This window comes from Tenebrio molitor, chromosome 2 (assembly GCF_963966145.1).
Source record: "Tenebrio molitor chromosome 2, icTenMoli1.1, whole genome shotgun sequence".
Classification (NCBI taxonomy): Eukaryota; Metazoa; Arthropoda; class Insecta; order Coleoptera; family Tenebrionidae; genus Tenebrio; species Tenebrio molitor.
The window spans coordinates 23,009,593-23,031,110 of record NC_091047.1 but is presented as its reverse complement, the minus strand read 5'-3'; the positions used below and the strand labels follow the sequence as shown (position 1 = coordinate 23,031,110).

Here is a 21,518-nt window from a genome sequence, read left to right as displayed (position 1 = left end):
TTAAAAGATTCCTCGTGTTTTATTGCTTAATAAAAAATAGGTGAACATAAATAAGAATAATAAAATATAAAGTTTAATTTCTGAAGATAAAAAAGAAACTATAAATTACAATCATGGCCACTTTTGTAACCTTCCTTATCATTAATTAGACTTGTTATAAAATGGACACAAGTCGCAGCATTTATTGTTGTTAACAATAGTATTTACTCCATTACTTTTGCTTGGTGGCTCTCATGGAGGGTGTTTGTAATTCCTTCTGTGACTTTTATTCTTCCAGTAACACTGAGCCCCAAAACTACAGACTGGGCGCTTATCATCAGGATCACTTTCAAAATCTGAATCACCTGGATGTGTAAATTCTTGGCTGTGAATTGGATTCTTCCTAAAATTGTAACAAGTTCATTATGTGTTGATCAATTTTTAACTGAAAATTACCGATAGCAGTCAGCTCCACACCAACACTTCTCTCTTTTTAGTTTGGGGTTTGAAGTACCAGGATTCGTTCCATCATCAGGTTTGTCAGAACTTGGTTGACCTGTTTCTTCTTGTTCTTCACGACTTGAAGTAATCTCTTCATCTTGTGGTAGATTATTTGTGGTGTCACATGCTGCACCATTTTCTTGGTTACTTTCATTTGCTTTTTTAACATGTAGATTGTTATCAGTGAATGCTTCGAATACATAATTTGGGTTATTTAACGCATAATTAATTATACTCTCTATTAGTTGAGCAGCTGTTAATGTATTTCCAGTATCATGAACATGTCTCTTATTATCATTACTTTCTTCATTTTTGATTTCTTTTTCTCTTTGGTCAATTTCTGAACCTTCATTTTTATTTTCTGTTAACTCTAAATTATCTTCAACTGTTCTTATCTTGAACCAGAAATCATCTTGAAGAAAAGCAAAAGTGTCTCCATCATTTAGTTGTGCAGCAGAATCTTTCCTCAAAACTGTCACGGTTTTGCTATCTGCTATTTTGAGAAAACAAGGATTGATGTCGTTCTGCAAACAAATACGATTGTTTCATACTCAACGAATTATTAGTAAATAGGTACTTACTGCGGTGAGCTTGACCTTACTTGCGGTAACTTCTATAGTTGCGTGATTTGTGGAGATTCTTTTATCGTTGCACTAAAATTACTCAAGCTATATTTACATCCAACGACGAAGAAATATTACCTGTAAAGTTCCCCGTCCTAGGATGTGGGTCCCTACAGGAAACGTAGTAAGAGGGCTGTCTTGTTCTCCCAATTTGAAAACTTTCACGAACATGATTATAACGTTAAAATATTTTCTTCTAATTAAAATTCTATTTCTGAAAGTTTTTGTACGTTTTTAATGAATAAAATATTCTACGACGCATCTAAAAGATTACCAATGTAAACAGTAACATTGATAACATCACATTTCAATGTGATAACTGATAATTACGTAATACCGTTATTGAACGTACTACCCAAAACAGAAAAAAATCAAAACTTGATTTTTTCAATTTGCTTCGGTTAAATTAAAAAAAACTCTTAAAAGATTCCTCGTGTTTTATTGCTTAATTAAAAATAGGTGTTCATACAGTGACGATGAAAAAATGAAAGCGTCCAACTATAGATGTTGGCTTCAAAACATAATTATGAGCAAGCTGCGGCACGTTTCCTTATACTAAACATTCCAAATAAAAGAAGGGCAGCAGAACAGAGTACATGTCAATAGTGTAAGACTGAGATAGCCACTACATTCCAGATTGTTTTGAAGCCAACATCTTGAAATACCAGTCGTTAATACACGATAATGTTTATTAACGCCCTTCTTATATTCAGAATTGAAATGGTCACACTACCATTAAATGATCTAACAATATCATCGTTAAAAGAGTCACTAACGCTAAATAACACAGACAAATGAAATAATTAAAAAGGCCTCAACTCGTACAGTACTATTCTTTTAATATGGAATTTACATTGTGCTAAACTTTCACCTTTGCAGAATAAACGCTTCAACTTCCATCGGGCACATGATTAAGTCACCTTTAATGTGAACCTCATTCTTCATCAACAAAAATGACAAAGACGTCTTGTACATCTTACTCGCAACCTCCGTCGTCAACAAAGAACTCACATTCACCTGAAATTTGTCCGGTTTTGCTTTATCATTTTAGATGTTGAACAGCCTTACCGTTCCTTGACTTAAAGGAAACTGTTTCAACAAAACGCGATCCGAGAAACACACATCCACGAACTGTCTGTGCAGAACGAACCCTACGTGATCTCGCCCCTTCAGCGTGACTCCAGTTCTTAGAGTCGGTAGCATAAAATCGACACCGAATTCAGACTCGACGCTGAGATAGCTGTGTTGGGAGACCGTGTCTTCGTCTTCGGTTCGTAGGAGGCGTATCAGAGGGTTGAGTAGAGTTTGCGATGCCACGTGGGCGGCTAAAGTGGGAAAACCTGAAGGGTGATCCTCGGCTGTGGCCTACAAACAAACACGTTGAGTCCCTGAATTTTTTCAGACAAGCGTTGAATTACTCGACACGAGTGTGTTTTCTGTTCTAGGATTATCCTAAAAACGTGCTTGGTCGGGTGGTTGTCCAAAACCGCTTGTCCTAAACCGAGATTGTCGTCTTGGTTGAGTCTCCGGTCCAGCATTACTTCTATATGTCCTTCCCTCAACGAACTCGCACCGAGGGGGCTGCCCGTCAAGACGGTAAGTCTGGTAGTTTCATCCTCGATGTATGCCATCGTCGGTATGGGATAGTAGTTGGCTTGAAGAGGTAGCTTGCGGAAACGTTTTCTTCTAAGTACCTAAAAAGAGACGCAAAATTGCTTAATACAGGTGTCCCAGAACTCGCGGATCAAATTGAAACTGTATATTCCTTGATGGTAATGAAGGTAAAAAACGTTTAGAAAAATATTCAGGGTGCAACAGCTTTTTAGTTATGAATTAATCAAATTGACCAATAGAGCTCGATCTAATTTTCCCTTTATGAGAAAATTGAGTACCTTCCCTCAATTGCCAAGCAACGTATAATTCGATGAATAATAAAATTATTTTCAATATTTATCTGGTCAACTTGTCGAAACAGACGTCAAAAGTGACAGCTACTTTTGAAATAACCAAAAATGGGATAATTGCGCCAAAGGCAGGTGAATAATTGTATAGAATCTAAATCAGGGAACGCAAGAAGTTTCTTCTTCCGACAATGAATGAAATATGGTTTGTTATGAGCGAAAATTTCCAGAGCAATTGTAACCTTGAGGGGTATGGGAAATTGACGGGAGGGATATGATGAATTGAACCTATGTTGATGGAAGGTAAAATGGCGACGTAGCGTCAAGTGAGTAATACATATTACTACCTTAAAAATCTTAGTAAAAAGTGAAATATGCAGGGCCTGTGAAGTGAATCGGAATCACAAGAAATTTATCCTGACTCCTGTGCATACACTCTGCATCTGCAACGTATTAGCGCAGCTACACGAGCGGGACGAGTCGTCGGCGAAATGAAAGAAAAGACTTTTAGGAACATTCTTGACATTGCTAAAAAAGCTGGAGTTACACGTAGGTTTTGAGCAACAAATCAAGCATAGTGGCAGTTCTGAAAGAAAGAAAGAAGACAAAACTGGATTGAACTAACCTATGTACTTTAGCATCATTATTAGTAAAAATTTAAGATCAAATTTTATAACTAAACGATGTAGAATGCAACAAATGAAATAAGAAAGATGCAAAATAAAAAGAATAATTTATAACATGTGTTCAAATTGACCACCTTTCATCTGAAGGAATAGGCGAGCTCGTTTTATTAAATTTTCCCTTGCCAGTCTAAGCACATTAGGAATAACAGTAGCCAGTGTTTCGTGAATTTGGTCATTTAGTTCTTCTAAAATATTGATAGGTTTGCGGTAAATATAGTTTTTCAAATATACTTCTTCTACCGTCGTCATCAAAGGACTGAAGAACAGCATCTTCAGTCTCTGGCGTTCTAACATCTCGCGGGGGACCACCAATTTCTTGTCAGGTAGGCACCAAGGACCCAGTGTCTCGAGCACGGTACACCAACCATTGAAATACGTTATGATTTGGAAATGGCAAACGTCGTGGAATACGTATTGCATATTTCCTTGCATCCTCACGTGCATTGCGCCGGCACTCTCCATAAATTATGAGCATTTCGGGATACTCTGCAGCTGTATATATGATTTCAATACGAAGTTTGACAATTTCGAATCAAATTATAACTTGACGTTGTCAAAATCTTCACAGTTGCCCAAACATTTACTTGAAATTTCATACCATTCTTACTAGAATTATGTTGCTAGGCAATTCAAACCTTTGGTTAAATTTACGTGAAATTCAAATTAACAGCGTCCTTCTGATTGGTCAACTTGAATTATTCATTACAAAAAATCGATTATACCCTGTCCTTTTTTTTAAACGCTATTGCTTTCAGTTATCACCAAGGAAAACGCACTGTAAATTTGATCCGCGAGTTCTGGGACACCCTGTATATTTGTCCAAGTAGAATTTTCAAAAGTAAAGACTTGATTATTATTAAGATAGATGGGAATACAGTATCCGCCAGTGCTCAAATGGTGGTTTGGGATTCAAGATCTCGAACATGAAGAAATTATCGAATAACGCGCGGAGCAAATAGTGATTACAAAAAAAAATCAACAAACGGAGAAATTTTAAGATAAGGCACTTAATAGTTATTTAATAAACTAGTTTGTTAATGAAGGCGATTAATAATCGAAACTGTTTAAAGCACGAACGAGTATAGCGAGTGAGTGCCTTTAATAGTTGAGATTATTAATCGCCCATTAACAAATGAGTTGATTACAAAATTTTTTCGTTGACCGCAGACTTTTTTTTTGTGACAAAATTTCAAATTAAAGCCAAATCAAAACCAATTTCATCTTTTTCGATAAAGATGAGACCTTATAAAATACTTTCATCCTTTTTTTGTCCTCAGAGTAGGCCATTTTTAAATTTTTCATCACTTTCTATTCACTTTTCCACAAAAAATGTCAGAAGACATCAACTCCATTTACATTCAATTTCACGTAAAAATCACGTTTGCTAAGAAAACCTAGTTACCTTTGAAAAATATGACATGCGAATTATAACCAAAAAGGTTGGCTTTTGAAAAAGTGAATTCGTAATTGTGCAGTTATGAAGCTATAAAATGTAGAAAATCCTGCTGCACTACCTCCTGCAGTGTTGGTAAGTGCAAACAATGCATGTTCGAGGTTGTTTATACATCAAAACGTCAAAATCGCAAGAATCGTTGATTAATGAAAAATAGTGTATTAATGAGGTCCATTAATACACTATATTTTAGACAAAATAATTCATTAATATTGAAATTAACAAGCGGTCAACGGAAAAAGTAATTAAATTATTGTAAAATTTAAAGTTTCATTGTTAAACTAATGTGCTTTTACTTTCTACTTTATTATCTTATTTATTAACAATTTGAAATAACTATCGCGTACGTTGACAAATTGCCACAAAAAGAAGATGCAAATGTTTAAAAATCATCCAATAGAGTAAAAATAGGTATAACAAACCTGAAAGCCGTTTAAATCCGTGAAGAATTCATCCGAATTCTTGATGTTTGTTGAAAGCCTCATCACCAGTTCAAAATTGGAAGTCTTGGCGATGTCCACAATATTTTCAATTTCGATACCTAGACTGTCTGCTCCTGGATGGTACAGAAAAAATAACAAAATTTCGTGTCAGCAGAAAATTGGAATTTAATCTCATATTTAATTAAATTTTTTTAAAAGCTTTTATTAGCTTTGTTTGTTTGAGATTTTGTAACTTAATTATCACTAACTTTGAATGAAGCTTGCGAATTGAAGTTTTACACAACAGTAACATTTCTATTTGTCATTTCTAGTCTTTCAGATAAAACAAAGCTATATAGAGAAAACTAACTTTATAAAATTGCTAACGAAAAAATGTCTCAATTAGGATTTAGGTAATATGTAGCTCATATTCTAATAAAAACAGAGTTTGGCACTCATTCTGCACATGAAGACGTTTCCGAAAATGCAGACACCAATAAAGAAACTCCAAAATCAACTTACAGCCTTCGAAAAATGCATTGCCAAAGGAACTGCGATATGATAACGCGGGTCATGTTGTTACGCAGGAAGTGAATAAGGCAAGACGGAGGCGCAGACAATGGCAAAGTAGCACCATGAAAAATGTCAACTGCATCTGCAGTATTTGTGTGTTATTTAAGATCACAAATCCCAAAGTTGCGTTTACGCAACAATTTGCTATGCCCTTTTTGTTTGTGCTTCATAAATGATAAATCGAAAATTGTTCAAAATGACTGAATATGAGATTAATCGATACTTGGAGTTCCATATTTTACCTGGAGAACTGTACAAGGTCACAATATGGCGGACGTAAGGCAACTGTACCGTCACTGACGACACGATGGGCCCCTCGATCACGTTCACAATCGTGTTTTCAATTTGTATTGGAACCGCATCCCCATCCGGCAAGAACAAATAAGCGCCACTCCTTTCTACTGCTTGTCTAACCCCATACCTGAAAACAGAGATTTTCCGTCTTCCGCTGCTAAAAAAACAACCGTCTACGTTACTTGGCGAAATCCAAATGGACCGGAATCGTGTTTGATCCTATCTTCAATGCTTTTAACAACCCTAGACTGTTAAAAGACGCACTGATCCTGTTATTCTGTAAAGTGAATTCGCGGGAACTCGGCGAAACTTCGATATTCGTGAAACCAACAGGCGGTTGAACGTCTCCATATTGGTTGAAGATCTTTATCGAGCTCTCGACGGTCTCTCTACAAACAGCCGCGACTGAAATAACAACAAACCTCTTCGACAAACAGCTTACTTTGGCGATTCGTATTCCCACAATGCGTTGATCGTGTAACTGACCAATCCGAGAGCTGGTATGTGCACGACAAATGACAGTTGGTACCTAGTTTGAGACATTGAGGAACCGTATTCGAATATTGGAGACACCTGACACTTGATTCTTCGCCGCTTCATGTCCAAAACCTACAAAGATGAGAGTTCGAAGGTGTTGCTTCTAAGTCTTGAGTCTACTCTAACCTCGATGTAAGGTGTCGAAACGTGGAGCGTCACCACTTCCACTCTGTCAAATGTCAACGAGTTAAAAATCGCAATTCTTTTCGTCCGCAGTTCTGGACCGATAGTGATTTGGTGTCGTTCGGGAAGAGCATCGTGCGAATGTCTCACGTCGTCCACGTTGTAAAAGAGGGCGTTGCGATCGGGGGTCTCGGCGTCTTTTCCGGACAACAATATGTGGGCAGAGTGTTGTATCACGTGTTGACAAGCTGTCAGTGCTGTCAACATTCTAGCAACAAATATACAACTAATTAAAAATGTTGATGAAGATAATTAATGCATACTTTTTCCCGTAGTCTATAACGACGTGATCTTTAGCTGTGCCAGTGATCCCGTCGTGGTGCTGGAACAGTGACAGCGACTTTCGCGCATCCGATAACTGTCTTTCTAAGCCGACTTCTCTGTCGGAAATCCACGATGAGCCAGGTTTGCCGCTTAGGTAGGCTAAAGTGAGTATTGTTTCAGCGGCCCTGAAATATACAAGACTAGTGTCAACAAATTCTTGCTCAATTTAATTCGTTTGAAACTAATTGAGTTGGCACAACTGGTACTCGTTGGTAAAAATTTGGGAGTCTAGTTAGTCATGAAAAACAAACGTTAATATCAGATCTGTCAACGTCAATCTTGTTTCAGACTTGTAAGGTTAAGTAGTAAGATTGCAAAGTGAAAAATGATCAATAAAAATATTGTTTAATGAATTAAATACGTTACAGTTAATTTGGCTGCTCTGGTACCTGATGTAAGACAGAAGAATTCGGTCCATGCGCTTGTAAAATGGCCTTGAAGTGTAGTACCCGCTCCAGTAGTGGTCGTCGCGGTCGGCATAGGTGAAGAAATCCCCCGACAACGTCGGAAAATCGGCGTCTTTCTTCTCTTTGTGAAGAGCGTCAAAATAATCAGTAAGCGTGCCGAATTGCGCCTGTACGTTCAAATTAAGATTAGAATTCATATGATCGAATAATCTCTGGTAGTTATTGTATTGCACGTCCCATTCAGTCGAGTGATCATATCTGAAATCATCACCAAGCGGTGCCAAAACCACGTTGGTTTTAAACAATTTTGATTTTTTTCTGTACTGATCTAACAAAAGCTCAGCTCTGAAACGTCACAAATTAGTACAGCGTTCAATTATGTTGTTCAATGCTACTTTCTGGCCACGTTTTTGTCAGTGATTTCCTGCGGTGCTACTTTCCAAGGACAGTGAAGGCCGTGTCCTGGAAGTCTTTTGAAGTCAAACTGACAACAGATCTTGGGATCGGGACCGCAAGTGTGAGGTATGTCGTAGCCGTAGAAAGGCATCAGCTGAGTGAATAAGTCGGTTTTGCCGGAGCCATCTACAATTTTCAATTTTCATTTTTAGAGAGTTGACACAAATTCGGTCCAACGAAAATGAGAAATAATCGAGCGAAATATTTGACGTACATGTAATTTTTGTTTGGTGAAATTTTATCAAGACCTTGACGTTCGTTCTTGCGTGTTAAAATGTTATCAGTTACTTTACATGTATCAGAAATATCACTTGATTAAAGACAATTTGCATTATCCTTGGACTTTTATTTTTTTCACGTCAACTAACCCCACAATTGCCTCCACCGGAACTCGAGCTGTTGCTTGCTGGCCAGCTCCTTTTTCATCGAGTAATGCACCCTCTGCATCAACAGATTCCTAAAACCCATCTCCTTCAGTAGTAGCGGTTGGGTGAGCGACATACCGAACGGATCGATGGACCAGCTGCTTTGCGGCGTGTAATTCAGATTCTGCTGCAACCACTGGTGCCCCTCTGTCAACTGTTGGATCACGGATATCCAATGAGAATTAGCCTCGTCGTTCATCACCCAACCGCCCGTGACAATCTCCAACTGGTTGCTGCGAATTAATCTCTTGACAACTTCTCGTTCGTCCTCTCCCAAATCCTCCCACCACATGGAAAAATACGAGATTTCGGCCCAGATGAATTTTCTTCGCGGGTCTTCGGGCAGTTTCACCAACATGTTGCTGAGAATGTGCTTCGTTTGAGTCAAGTAATATTCTTCCACGGTCTTTATCCAGCCTGGGTCGTTGTGGGAGTGGGGCACGACGAACACTTTCAATTTGTTTTGCCTGTTCCAGTCTTTCTCGTCTACTTCGATTTTCCAGCCTTGCTTCCAGACGCCTCCATCTGGATTGTCGAATTTTAATCTCTTATAAATCTCTAACGTTTGAATATCAGTTTTCGGTACAAAACTTAGCTGAAATGGACAGCTCGACTCGTACAGCATTTCTGTAATGACCGGTTTTAATTTGTCTTTCGTATTCAGTGGAGTATTTTTAATTGAGTTTGTGCTTGTGTTTGCAGGTAAAATATTCTTCATGGCATTTTTTATGTTCTGGACCTCACTTCCGTGTTGGCTTAAATCATCTTCAAGTTGTTTTATGCGATTTTCTATGTTGTCCCATTTTAACTAAAACTCTTTTGTAAATAACAGTTTTGGAAAATGATGACAACACCTACCCTTTCATAATCTATAACTGGTTGTTTTTTTCCTGGAAATTCTGACAGGTCTTTAGCTGAGTATATTACGAACATAATAAGTACTACGAGTGCTAAGCCTATGAGGGCTACAGCCTTTTTCAACCGCATCATTAGCGTTTGAGCAGGGACGAAAAATCCTGTAATAAGTCCATTTATCAAACGAGGGCGCACGCATTATTAAGTGAAGAATAATTTTATAATTTCGCCGCTTTTGCAGAAACATTTTCTTCTTATTTTTTTAAAATTGATTATAAGTCAACTAAAAACATCGCTCAACTACTCGAATCGATGTAAAAATGAGAATTATCAATTCATTTTCGATCGTTATCTATATTTGCAATAAAAAACTGTTTACTACTTACACATTTAGTTTGAAATATTGCAATAGTTCCACAAACACAGTGCACACATAATTTGACAGGTACAGTTGTCAAAGTGACATTTGTCATATCAACAACTGATTCTAACGGTGTTGCCAACTTACGGTGGATAAAATGGCAGTGAGCTTCCAATAAAAATGCCGGAAATTTAGGGAATATTTTTCGTTCTGGCAGTACAAAAACAATATTGCAACTTAAAAGAAAAAATAATCAATTCTACTGTCAGTGTCAACTCGAGTTAATTGGTTATAAGTTATAAATATATCAATTGTTAAATATTTTCGCGCAGTTCTATTATGTCTTGTAACCATTGCAATACCAAGTTTAATTTTTTCCACAAAGAAGTAAGTACCGCCGTGAAACGAGCTGCCGCAAAATAACATTTGTATACTTGCTTCAGATGGGTTGTTCAAATTGTGGGCTTTCCTTTTGCAATAAGTGTCTAAAGCAAAAATGTAAAATACCCAACAAGGGCCCTAGCGAACATAACGTGTGCAAACTGTGTTATTCAAAGTTAGCTTCAGGAACGAGTACGACTCAGCCAGCAAATATTCCACCTCCGGATGTATTCATAAAGTAATAATACGTCTCTGCGCATTGAATTATTAACGCGCCCCTTTCCAGCCCTCCCCTAAAACATCCCGTGCCCCCTTTCATGACCCACCACGACCTCAGGTACCCCAGTGATCGTAGCAATTCAATTTAATAATTTTTGTAGAAGACTAGAAAACTTGGAGAACCCTCTAGCGCCGCCAATCACAATGTACAAGCAGGACTCGAAAATCCAAGCGTTAAGGAGCGGCCTGTCTCCGGCCGACCAAAAAATCTTAGACCGCCTAGAGAAACTTAAAGAGGAGAAGGGGCCACCGCCGACGGAGGGCGAACTGCGGCGCCGGTTGGCCAGTCTGAAGGGCGAAAACGACTACGTGGAAGGACCAAGCAAACCAGTACAGACAAGAACATATTTGTGAAACAAAGTTAATTTGATTATTTTAGTTGTTTACTATTGACACAAGGACAGATCAACAGAAAGCTGATTCGTTGTTGGAACAGTTTGTTAGCGAGAGAGATATCGAATTAGCTCATAATCCTCAAGACGAGATTGAGGCGAGATTGGCCACTTTACGAGAACAGGGTGTGAGACCAAATGAGGGACCATATATTAGCAACTTACACGATTCGAGTAGCTCCGAGGAGGAAATGGACAAAATTACCAAGAAGGTAATTAATAATCGAACGTGTTTAATTAAGTCACGTGAACGGTTTGGTGCACTGATCATCACCTTTGAACTGATACATGATTCGTCAGTAGGGGAGAGTGGACCGTGTTTGAAAAAAATATGGCGTCACAACGTAAACAGATTTTTAATTTTCTTCAGTAACTTTAATGATTCCGAGTGCTTAAATCATTTTGGAATTGATAGGCAAAAAATACTTTGTACACAGTGATTTCTAAATCATTGTCATCATTATCTGGATCAGATTATCACAGCAAAAGCGTAATGCAATGTACGGTGCGATAAAAAAAAATTGAAAATTCTCGATGAACAACAATGATGCAGCAGGTTTCCTTGCAAGTTAGTAAACGTCATCATAAGAATGGTCGACTGCTTCGGCGGGAAAATGTTCCAGAAATTCTTCCACATCAGGCAACAAAAATACATTTAAGGAAAGACGTGCGAACTTTGATCCATAATCGGCCTTGACAATTTTTTTAACATGTTATTAAACAAATGAGTATTGTGACGTTCAGGTTCCCCCAAAAATGAGTTTCATTTTAATTTTTAGCACGTCCTATTTATGTAGTTACACATTTTTATAAATCATTGAGAACTTCCATAAACTTATGTTATATTTATTCGCATCAAATTCAAAATGGAATTGACAGGTGTCAATTTAAAAAGCTTAAATATTCGTACTGGTTAGATTCGTATAAACCAGAAATTAAAAGCGGTTCTCAAAATAAAAATTTGTTACACAGTCTAGGACTGGTTTACAAATCTATGAGGGGCATGATGACCAACTCAATAGACCGGGACCAATGGCTTAACGTGACTTCTGAATCACGAGACAGAATATAGCCTTTTTTTTTAATTTCGCTCTGGGTCGGAATCGAACCCGCACCACCTGTCAAATGCTTGCTCGACACCGTGGACTACTTTATTGCGATCCAACCGTACCCACTCTCCCCTGCTAAAGTATGTTATAATTCGTAATTTCATTAGATAAACCAATAATCTCCGAACACGTTTTTCAACATATGGATGATAACTTGGAATGACTGTTTTAATTGGTCTAGCGCAATTAAAATGGTAATTTCAGTTTTTAAAATGTTTACCTTTTTGTCAGTGATGTATGTTTATGATCCGGTTAAAGTGATGTTCATAAATTTGTTCAAACGAAAGTATTATTTAATAACGATTGTTTGACGTTGCGACACTTTTTCCACACTGATAAATAATTCCCGACATATGTAGGTTTTTTACTATCAGTTTTAGCCAATTAATTAGATAATTTTGATGCTTCGTGCAACAATTCATGGTTCCATGTTTTTATTCTTCCTAAGTTCACCAGCTGCAATAACGAAAGTATTTAAAGCCCGAGTCAGATCTTATTTCAGTTATTTCAGAATGTCTCTTGGGTACATTAAAAGTTTAAAACCTAAGTAGAACGTCGAGAATTATACAGATGCTTTTTTTGATTGGGCTGTGTAAATCATTAATGTCGAGGAATTCGAATAAATAAATAAAATATCTTCAGTTTCAATCTCAACAATTGAATTTAAGATAAAAATATCTCTCCATGGAGTCGTAATAGATGTTTTGTAAAACTGAAAATCATCATTGATTTTTTAAATTTAGAAAAATATTTATAATACTAGTCGGAATCGATATTTTTAAAAAAAGTATCATTAATTCCTCCAACATCACTTCCGTTAGATGGAATCCTGTAATTTTTTTTTAATATCGCAGATTTAAATGAATTGAGATTTCCTTAACAAATTATTTAATTTAAAATCTTCCAACAGTTCGAGTCCTGATTGTAATCGTGCTGTACTCTTGAAAGAATGGGCGCGAAATGTATGCTCTCGATTGAAAATTCTATATTCTAAATCTATCCATGAAGGAAAGGTCCATAATAAATTATTAGTGCGGATACATGACGTTCAAAAATAATTTTTAATAGGAAAAGTTTTAGTAGAATTTACCAGAAAGTACTTATACGATTGTTGGTACATACTAAATGTGAATCTTGTCAAGAGTATTTAACAAAATGTTAGGAATGCATGTCCAGCGTAATAATGTTATACAGGGTCATTATAAATATGATTGTCCTATCCCAGTAGGCGTTGGTGGCGTAGTTGAATGTGCCGTAAGCCTCATAACAAGAGTGAGATTAGTATCGCCGAGAGGTGGCGATACTGGCGGTAGTGGAAATGTGTCTACTAAAGTTTGTCTAACGCTGCGAGGCTCGCGGCACATCCAAAATTTGTGTGGGTTTTCAACGCCAACTGCGATGGGACAATAATTTATAATGACCCCGTATTTAATTTGTGCTAACTAAGTGGTAAACCACAGTAACGCTCACTCATCGGTGAGAAAACAACTTACTGTCGTAAATACCTTTTGTCGAGTTGAATAAACCATTATGTAATATTAGGTCAGTTAGTTTTGAAAGACAAATAAATAAAAACATTCAATACAAAAGGAACGAAAAAAAAACATTCGATCGCAAATAGGAAGTTAAACGTGGCAACAGTGACGGCATGTGGTGACAGAAGGTTTCATAAACTGCAGCCACGAACTTCTTAAAATAAAGAAGTTCATGGCTTCAGCGCAGGGGAAATTTAACACCACACTTCAGACCAGATTTTTATTTGGACACCCGACAAGTGCAAAATTGCGCATAGGTATTTGCAAAACAGCTAATCCAACTTCCACCAAATTCGATAAGCCTCGAATCCTTGGTAAAACAAATATTTTCCATAAACACATTTCAATGGGTATTTTTTTGCAGAAGTTATCGTGAACAGTAGAAAATTTGAAACACATAGACCTACGCATAGTGTTTTTAAGTTGCTTTCTTATCGTGTGAAGCAAATAAGAGTTGATAAACAATGTGATTTTCTGAAAGGACGCTTCACAACAACTAATCTGTTTATTTTTAATCTTGAGGTTGATAAAGAAGCTGTTATGATCAAAGCTTCTGATTGTGCGAGCATAAATAGGTTACTTGTGAAGTAACAAGTTATCTGATCCTGGTATTGATTGTTCTTTATCTCTGTATACATAGTGTACTGTCGCGACCAATAAATTTTGGTCGTCAATGTAATTTCAAAATTTGGTTAGATTGTCACAAATTTAAAAAATTTCCCTGCCTGATTATTCCCATGTCAACAAGTGTCAAAAAAATGAGGAAAAAAATGACAATTAATGATATTTACGACTGTTTTACAATGGAGCATTTTCGATTGCGTCAAAGAATGACCTTGACGACCAAAATTTATTGCTCGCACTGTACACTACGTATGATCACTACGATCAACAAAAAAAAAGAGGCTGTGGAAAACAAAATTTCTGAAAACGTGCAACGCAACTTAATAAACTGTCACTTGTCAATTTTGAGATTTCTGTGATTCTATTCAAAAATGATTTTAACTAGAGAATACAAAATAATCATTTATGGCAGAATCCCATTATCGAAATGGAAACGAAGAAAATGGTGACTGACTTTACCACAAAGAACCACAAATAAAGAACACAACACAACCACAAAGAAGTTTGTCAGAACCTCGGCAAAACCACTCTTCATCAATCATTGATTTTCAGAAGCTTCAAAAGCCTCCACCTATGTGCTAAGATCGTCCAAGTCTAGCTTCAGAAATTTATTAGTGTTTTTGTTTTTTGCATCAGCCGAAGCATTTTATCATTTGCCATGGTTGCAGATAATGGACGAGGTGGCCATCGAGGAGCGCTGCCCGAAGCAGACCTTCAAAAAACTCACGCCAAGTTCTTCGAACGAAGAGGAAAACGAACGATCTTCGCCGGAACTACCTTGGTGCGTTCTCTGCAATAACGACGCGAAATTCCGATGTTTCGACTGCGGGGGCGACTTATACTGCGGCGAATGTAACGTAGAAGTCCACAAAAATTGGGGCGACACCGACCACAAAGTCGTGCCGTACAAGCCTAAATGAATTTTTCCTAGCCAAAAAGCACACCTAGCTAGTTACATATTTCTATTATTACATATTTTTACAACGGATTCAATATTTTGCTTGAATAACATTCCCGGCTCATTCTTAACACAGGACACTGAACGAATGGCCTCCGCGTGCCGGAGAGTCGTGACGGTTTGTTGAGTTTTTCTCATTTTAAACGACGCCAAAACGTGTTTGCTTCTTTCTTTACGATAACGCGATATGTTGGATTTTTATTGATGTGTTGATTATCAGGAATATTAATTATTAAGTAGCTTTAAAAGGAGTGCGCCGCCGTCGGGGACGCGTCGACGATAAAATAAACTATTTTAAGAAAATTGGCCAATTACGAGGTGATCACTGTTCCGCGCTTTGCCGACGGCGACGCCACCTGCAGTCAAATCTACCGAGTACTAACATCGATGATAGAATAAGAATTTTAGCGGTGAATGTAAAAATCATATTGTACAACAAAGGAATTTATTTATAAATGTATAGTTATATAAATTTGTTATGTAATTTAGAAACTAGAAATTGAACAATACATTTTTTTCTTTGAACTTAACTCAACGGAAGAAATGTACTAACAAATAAACGCGCTACAAATTACTTTTTTTTAACCTTTTCCTCTCTCTTCAGCTTCGCCAGTCCCAAATATTCCTGAAGGCACTCGACAAAACTTGCAAAAAAGTCAAGTCCCTTGGGACACTTTGTTGCACAATTTTTAATTTCCCTCTCGTTTACGGTCCCCAAGAGGCTGACCACTTTGATGTCTTCTTGGCAATTCAGATTCTCCACATCGCTGACGTTCACCAATACTTCAACGGACAATCCTGACCGCACCCTGATCATTTTGAACTTCGCCCTGCAACGTACTCGTAAACACGCCGTCAAACGTGACCAAAACAATCTTACACAAAGTTTTCATCCATGGATAGGAAGTAGCGATACAACATGAATTTCTTCTGGAAATGGTAAGCGCGCAACATTATCATCTGAACGTAATCGAGGAGCGACAGAACGTCGTAGTGTTGTCCTATGGCCGATCTTATTTGACCGTCGCTCAGCTTGTCCATCATGTACTTCATCACATAGTGCGCGAGAGGCTTCGAGTTTCCTACAAAATTCCCGCTATTAGTGAACGTTGTGATGAATCTCGGGTCGATCTGACTTGCTAATTTGTTGCTTTTTTCGACACCGACCACTTCCTCGGACTCCGAATCCAACTGCACGGCGAATAGAAGAGTCCCAAATAATGTGGAAAAGTGGAAGAAGTTGTCGTCGTCGATCTTTTCGAGCGTCCAACACTTCTGGCAGCTGCAACAGCACAATGATTTATTTTATCGCGGACAATCAAATAAAAATTACATTTCTTCGTGCTTCCTGATCTTCTCTTCGGTCGAGACGACGCAGAAAGTGCCGGAGTCGCTACTTTCCCTCAAAGAGTCAATACTCTTCCTTGTTTTTTCCTTTATCACGAACTGCTTTGGTAATCGCATCGGCCTGAATTTGAAGTTTTCTAGGTACTCGGTGATGTGTTCCCTCTGCTTGTTCACTCTCTCCAACAAATCCGATATTTCTGAGACTCTCCTGATTTTGATGTCCCACTTTTTCAACGACTTTGCCCAGGTCGAGAGGTCCTCCTGTGTTGGGGTTTGCAACTCCTGCTTCAGCTCGCCCAAAATACCTCGACCCCCTTCTTCTGTATTTGGAAGGTTGTCGTTCAACACTTCTTCGGACATCAAACCCAAACTGGAGTCGTGCCCTTCAACATCGCAATCTTCATCTCTGGTGGTCCAATTCTCTTCAACGTCGTCATCCGACTGTATTTTTTGAACGCTCTTTTTGTTCTTCAACACGTACGTGTCGTTGATGTGAGCCAATCTCCTGGGAACGTCTATCTCGGGTGAGTTTCTGGTGACGTCGATGGTTTTGTCCCAGTTGTCGATGTTTGTCAGATTCGGTCGGCTGACGTGCCTCGTATCTTCCAGATTTAGCGCCAGACTTTCGTCGTTGCCCTCGAGTCTCGAGGCGATGAAGCACGACGGATTCGTTTTGGCGTAAGTTAAATGGAGCAAGTGTTGGGTGTCGTCGATGCCCGAACTGATGTTGAAGTTGATGTGGAAGGAGGGTTCCGGGGTTTTTTGGGCGCTCGAGTCATGAGTCACTACAAGTGTGTTCTCCGAGAATAATACGCTCTGTGAACCATGTTGTAGTTTTTGTTTTTTGCCGAACGATTCTGGAGTCTTGATCCACGAACATCTCGTCCTGACTGGGAGTTTTGACTGTTTGAGGCTTTCTGTCTTCAAGTTTGGAGTCTTACAACCGCTCGTTTCTCCGCCATTAAAAATCGCTTTTAAGGTATCCTTACAATCGTCACTTCTTGAAATCATCTCTTCCACACAGTTGTCGATGTTTTGCCCGACATCGATGGTATTCTTTGAAGCTTGATCTAATTCTACACTCATCAGTGATTTTCCTTCGCTGCAATTCACTTCATCTGGTTCGTTGTCGAATGAAAAACTCTGATCTATTTCCATATCTTCAATAGATTTTTCTATCGCACGTTTTACGTTTGCTTGTTTTTCGTGACCAAATTCTAAATCGTCATTGACTTGGCCGGCATCACTACCCAAACCAACTTCTGGAAACTTCAAATCGTTCACCATTTTTGAGAGTTGACATGTTGATTCCATATCAGTGGACCTCGATGGTTCACCTTGACGAATACTGTCAGTGGGAACTTGACAAGTAAATTCTAGGTCAACGCTCTTGGCAGTCTTTGACAATGTTTGACAGGTGGTATCACTACTGACAAATTTTTCTACTTCTTTATCTCGACTATTCCTTTGTTTTATTTCACACGTATATTCCATGTCGGAATCTGCATAACGGTTCCCAACACTGTCACATTTTGAATTCTTTTCAAGTTTAGGTATTTGACAAGTAAATTCTAGGTCATCAACGCTTTTGGCAATCTTTGACAATGTTTGACAGGTGGTATCACTACTGACGCATTTTTCTACTTCATCTCGACTATTCCTTTGTTTTATTTGACACGTATATTCCATGTCGGAATCTGTATAACGGTTCCCAACACTGTCACATTTTGAATTCTTTTCAAGTTTAGGTATTTGACAAGTAAATTGTAGGTCATCAACGCTTTTGGCAGTCTTTGACAATGTTTGACAGGTGGTATCACTACTGACACATTTTTCTACTTCATCTCGACTATTCCTTTGTTTTATTTGACACGTATATTCCATGTCGGAATCTGTATAACGGTTCCCCACACTGTCACATTTTGCATTATTTTCAGGTGTAGGTATTTGACAAGTAAATTCTAGGTCATCAACGCTCTTGGCAGTCTTTGACAATGTTTGACAGGTGGTATCACTACTGACACATTTTTCTATGTCTTCATTTCGACTATTCTTTTGTTTTATTTGACACGTATATTCCATGTCGGAATCTGTATAACGGGTCCCAACACTGTCACATTTTGAATTCTTTTCAAGTTTAGATATTTGACAAGTAAATTCTAGGCCATCAACGCTTTTGGCAGTCTTTGACAATGTGTGACAGGTGGTATCACTGCTGACGCATTTTTCTACTTCTTCATCTCGACTATTCCTTTGTTTTATTTGACACGTATATTCCATGTCGGAATCTGTATAACGGTTCCCCACACTGTCACATTTTGCATTATTTTCAGGTTTAGATATTTGACAAGTAAATTCCAGGTCATCAACGCTCTTGGCAGTCTTTGACAATGTTTGAGAGGTGGTATCACTACTGACACATTTTTCTACTTCTTCATCTCGACTATTCTTTTGTTTTACTTGACAAGTATATTCCATGTCTGAATCTGTATAATGGTTTCCAACACTGTCACATTTTAAATTCTTTTCAGGTTTAGGTATTTGACAAGTAAATTCCAGATCGGTAAGTGTTGACGTTTGGCGAATGCTGTCAATTCCAGCTACTTGACAAATCAATGAGTCGATAGTTTTATCAGTCTTTGACATATTGTTGGCAGATATTTGACAAAGATTCTCCGTATTAACACGGTCCTCCATTAGGTCTTCGCCATCACTCTTTAAATCTTTATTTTGTGTTGGTATTTGACACGTAAATTCCATATTATCCTTTGCATTATAATCCTCGACGACTAACATAATATCATTCGTTTCTGATTTTTCCTCAATTTTAGGTATTTGACAAGTGAATTCCATATCATCTTGACGAACATAGTTAATCGTGGGTACTTGACAAGCAAATTCCACACTAACAGTCTTAATAGATTTCGACAATGTACTATTTACGGATACTTGACGTGAGACGTCAACTTCCATTTCCATATTACTATCTTCATTGTGGTCATCAGTGCTTAACGTGATGTTAAGATTTGAATTTTTTTCAAATTTAGGAACCTGACACGTGAATTCCATCTCATCGTCCATTACTCCAGAAGTCTTTATCATGGGAGTTTGACACGTGACTTCCATATCTGTACCAACGCGGTTTACCAATTCGCTGTGATTCGCTTCCGTTGGGCAAATCTTCGGCGGACTTGTAGATACTTGACAAGTGAACTCCATATCGCTACCACTCGTCAAAACAGTTTCTTTTCCAGACAGGAATTCCATATTTGTACCAACACGGTTTTCTACTTCGCTGCGATTCGCTTCTTTTGGGTAAATCCTCGGCGGACTTGTGGGTATTTGACAAGTGAACTCCAAATCGCTACCGCTTGACAAAACAGTTTCCTTTTCAGACAGGACTTGACAAGTAAATTCGTTGCTATGGCAAAGCTTTGACACTTCGCGTTGGGGGATTTGACAAGTAAATTCCATGTCTTCCTTCAACTCTTTGTTTGGCATAATTGGAGCCAGACCTGTAAACTCCATGTCAAGTGATGATGTGGTCGTGTGGCAAAAACTCTTCACTTTTTCGGAGCGGCTTTTTTCCGTCTTCTCACAAATGGAAATTTCGGCCGGGTTCATCTCAATTTCTTGTGCAGAATCATCCCGATTTAAATACCACAAATTACTGTTACTCTTTATAAATGGACCTAGATTTTGACATGTAAATTCCATTGTTTGTGGAAACAGTCTTGTTGAATTTTCACCACAGGGCTCTCTCACGTCATTCTGATCACTCGGCTGATTTGTGATCAGTGGCAAGTCGAACGTGGGAACCACCGAATTTGACGACAACTTCTTGGCAAAGTCTACAATGCTGATTCTCTTTTGTAAAGACTGAGGAATGTTTTCCTTGTCTATTAGTAGGTCTGCAGTTAATTCCATTTCACCAATTGACCAGTTCGTTATGTTGGTACCAACTGACGTTTTTCCTGGTGTTACAGATTCCAAATGAACTGCGCCGATTTTTGAACAACTGTTTTGGGACGACTGTGTGGAGCCTGTATGGTTTACATCTTCTTCGTAGGTGGTGTCCCATATTGTATTTTTCTCAGGATCAGCAACAAAAGGCCTTATAAAATATGCACACACATCATTTAGTTTCAGTAACGTCAAAAATATGTTTATACCCACTTTATAAAATTACTGCTTGCAAAACTAACTCTACGGATGGGTTTGGATAGTGTTATGTCTGTGAATGTATCCGTTACGTCGGTCTCCTCAGAAGAATTCCTGTTTTTGGGCCTTTTTAAAATCTGAAAATAAGACTATTATCCTACAAATGTCCAATATTTTCTTCAACAAATGACCAAAAAACATTACCACTCAGCTTTTTTCAATGACTTTTTATATCAGATTATATTAAAGCTTAACTAGATCTATAAAAACGTTTAGTCACTTTTTGTAAGTAAGTTAAAGTAGCACCGCCAGACCAATTAAAAATTACCCCCAAGCTGTCAAACTACTGCACAGACTAAATATGAAATTTGATTTCCCATAACTTCCTTTGAAACTATAAGTGCGCTATTATCTGTTCATTGAGAAGCTTTAGACTGCATAAATTCATTATTTCGTAATTCAATTCGTCGGTTATCTCTTACCGAAGATCTGCGGTTAAACACTTTGTTTGGGTTCCTAAAAATAACAAACACCCAGTCATTTACACAACACATTTTGAAAAATTAATCTTACTCGCATTCTTCTGCTCCCTCCATTTAAGAAAATTATGATATTGCACTTTTATTCAGTGATTAATTGAACACGTTAAAAAAAATGCCAAAACAATTTAAAGTTTCAAACGTCAACGGCAAAATTTAAATTGACGCAGCAGTGGGTACCAACATGTAAAAATAAAAGTTACTGCAGGTTGG

At 37.9% G+C, this 21,518-nt stretch overlaps 4 protein-coding genes and 1 long non-coding RNA gene across 6 annotated transcripts; 2 read left to right on the top strand and 3 right to left on the bottom strand.

The window, feature by feature from the left end:
• Window positions 1-60: 60 nt before the first annotated feature.
• Window positions 61-1,404, bottom strand: LOC138123025 (aprataxin and PNK-like factor). The gene is made up of 4 exons (XM_069037524.1): window positions 1,182-1,404; window positions 1,062-1,133; window positions 436-1,004; window positions 61-382 (listed from the first exon to the last, which is right to left on the bottom strand). Exons 1-4 carry the CDS (start codon window positions 1,272-1,274, stop codon window positions 232-234), a joined length of 885 nt encoding a protein of 294 aa, XP_068893625.1. The 5' UTR covers window positions 1,275-1,404; the 3' UTR covers window positions 61-231.
• A 118-nt stretch (window positions 1,405-1,522) lies between these two features.
• alpha-Man-IIa (alpha-mannosidase 2) lies at window positions 1,523-12,486 on the bottom strand. 2 transcript variants are annotated; one of them, XM_069037504.1, is made up of 14 exons: window positions 12,362-12,486; window positions 9,623-9,780; window positions 8,708-9,572; window positions 8,279-8,465; window positions 7,866-8,228; window positions 7,416-7,601; window positions 7,096-7,360; window positions 6,875-7,041; window positions 6,615-6,821; window positions 6,381-6,559; window positions 5,566-5,699; window positions 2,522-2,797; window positions 2,172-2,468; window positions 1,523-2,120 (listed from the first exon to the last, which is right to left on the bottom strand). In XM_069037504.1, the coding sequence occupies exons 2-14, from the start codon at window positions 9,752-9,754 to the stop codon at window positions 1,971-1,973; spliced, it is 3,408 nt and encodes a 1,135-aa protein (XP_068893605.1). In that variant the 5' UTR covers window positions 9,755-9,780; window positions 12,362-12,486; the 3' UTR covers window positions 1,523-1,970. The 2 variants fall into 2 exon arrangements, with proteins under 2 accessions (XP_068893605.1, XP_068893604.1); XM_069037503.1 differs by lacking the exon at window positions 12,362-12,486 and adding an exon at window positions 10,006-10,133.
• Window positions 7,600-8,673, top strand: LOC138123033 (uncharacterized). Its single transcript, XR_011156685.1, has 2 exons — window positions 7,600-7,781; window positions 7,845-8,673. It is a non-coding gene; the product is annotated as an uncharacterized lncRNA (long non-coding RNA).
• LOC138123024 (abscission/NoCut checkpoint regulator) lies at window positions 10,165-15,832 on the top strand. Its single transcript, XM_069037523.1, has 5 exons — window positions 10,165-10,367; window positions 10,424-10,599; window positions 10,742-10,970; window positions 11,020-11,244; window positions 14,969-15,832. The coding sequence occupies exons 1-5, from the start codon at window positions 10,320-10,322 to the stop codon at window positions 15,218-15,220; spliced, it is 930 nt and encodes a 309-aa protein (XP_068893624.1). The 5' UTR covers window positions 10,165-10,319; the 3' UTR covers window positions 15,221-15,832.
• Window positions 15,687-21,499, bottom strand: LOC138123012 (uncharacterized). The gene is made up of 7 exons (XM_069037498.1): window positions 21,340-21,499; window positions 21,249-21,282; window positions 20,782-20,903; window positions 16,592-20,719; window positions 16,395-16,540; window positions 16,139-16,340; window positions 15,687-16,088 (listed from the first exon to the last, which is right to left on the bottom strand). The coding sequence occupies exons 1-7, from the start codon at window positions 21,360-21,362 to the stop codon at window positions 15,830-15,832; spliced, it is 4,914 nt and encodes a 1,637-aa protein (XP_068893599.1). The 5' UTR covers window positions 21,363-21,499; the 3' UTR covers window positions 15,687-15,829.
• Between the last annotated feature and the right edge of the window lie 19 nt (window positions 21,500-21,518).

Excerpts from the sequence above, each read along its gene's own strand:
- LOC138123025 (XM_069037524.1), bottom strand. The coding sequence starts at position 1,274 with ATGTTCGTGAAAGTTTTCAAATTGGGAGAACAAGACAGCCCTCTTACT. Across the intron at positions 1,134-1,181 it reads TAGGACGGGGAACTTTACAG|TGCAACGATAAAAGAATCTC; the intron begins GTAATATTTCTT and ends GAGTAATTTTAG. Across the intron at positions 1,005-1,061 it reads GTAAGGTCAAGCTCACCGCA|AACGACATCAATCCTTGTTT; the intron begins GTAAGTACCTAT and ends ATTTGTTTGCAG.
- alpha-Man-IIa (XM_069037504.1), bottom strand. The coding sequence starts at position 9,754 with ATGATGCGGTTGAAAAAGGCTGTAGCCCTCATAGGCTTAGCACTCGTA. Across the intron at positions 8,229-8,278 it reads GACAAAAACGTGGCCAGAAA|AGCTGAGCTTTTGTTAGATC; the intron begins GTAGCATTGAAC and ends GTGACGTTTCAG. Across the intron at positions 6,822-6,874 it reads TGGGAATACGAATCGCCAAA|AGAGACCGTCGAGAGCTCGA; the intron begins GTAAGCTGTTTG and ends GGCTGTTTGTAG.
- LOC138123024 (XM_069037523.1), top strand. The coding sequence starts at position 10,320 with ATGTCTTGTAACCATTGCAATACCAAGTTTAATTTTTTCCACAAAGAA. Across the intron at positions 10,368-10,423 it reads TTAATTTTTTCCACAAAGAA|ATGGGTTGTTCAAATTGTGG; the intron begins GTAAGTACCGCC and ends TACTTGCTTCAG. Across the intron at positions 10,971-11,019 it reads TGGAAGGACCAAGCAAACCA|TTGTTTACTATTGACACAAG; the intron begins GTACAGACAAGA and ends TGATTATTTTAG.
- LOC138123012 (XM_069037498.1), bottom strand. The coding sequence starts at position 21,362 with ATGGAGGGAGCAGAAGAATGCGA. Across the intron at positions 21,283-21,339 it reads GAGGGAGCAGAAGAATGCGA|GAACCCAAACAAAGTGTTTA; the intron begins GTAAGATTAATT and ends TGTTATTTTTAG. Across the intron at positions 20,720-20,781 it reads GCAAGCAGTAATTTTATAAA|GCCTTTTGTTGCTGATCCTG; the intron begins GTGGGTATAAAC and ends ATATTTTATAAG.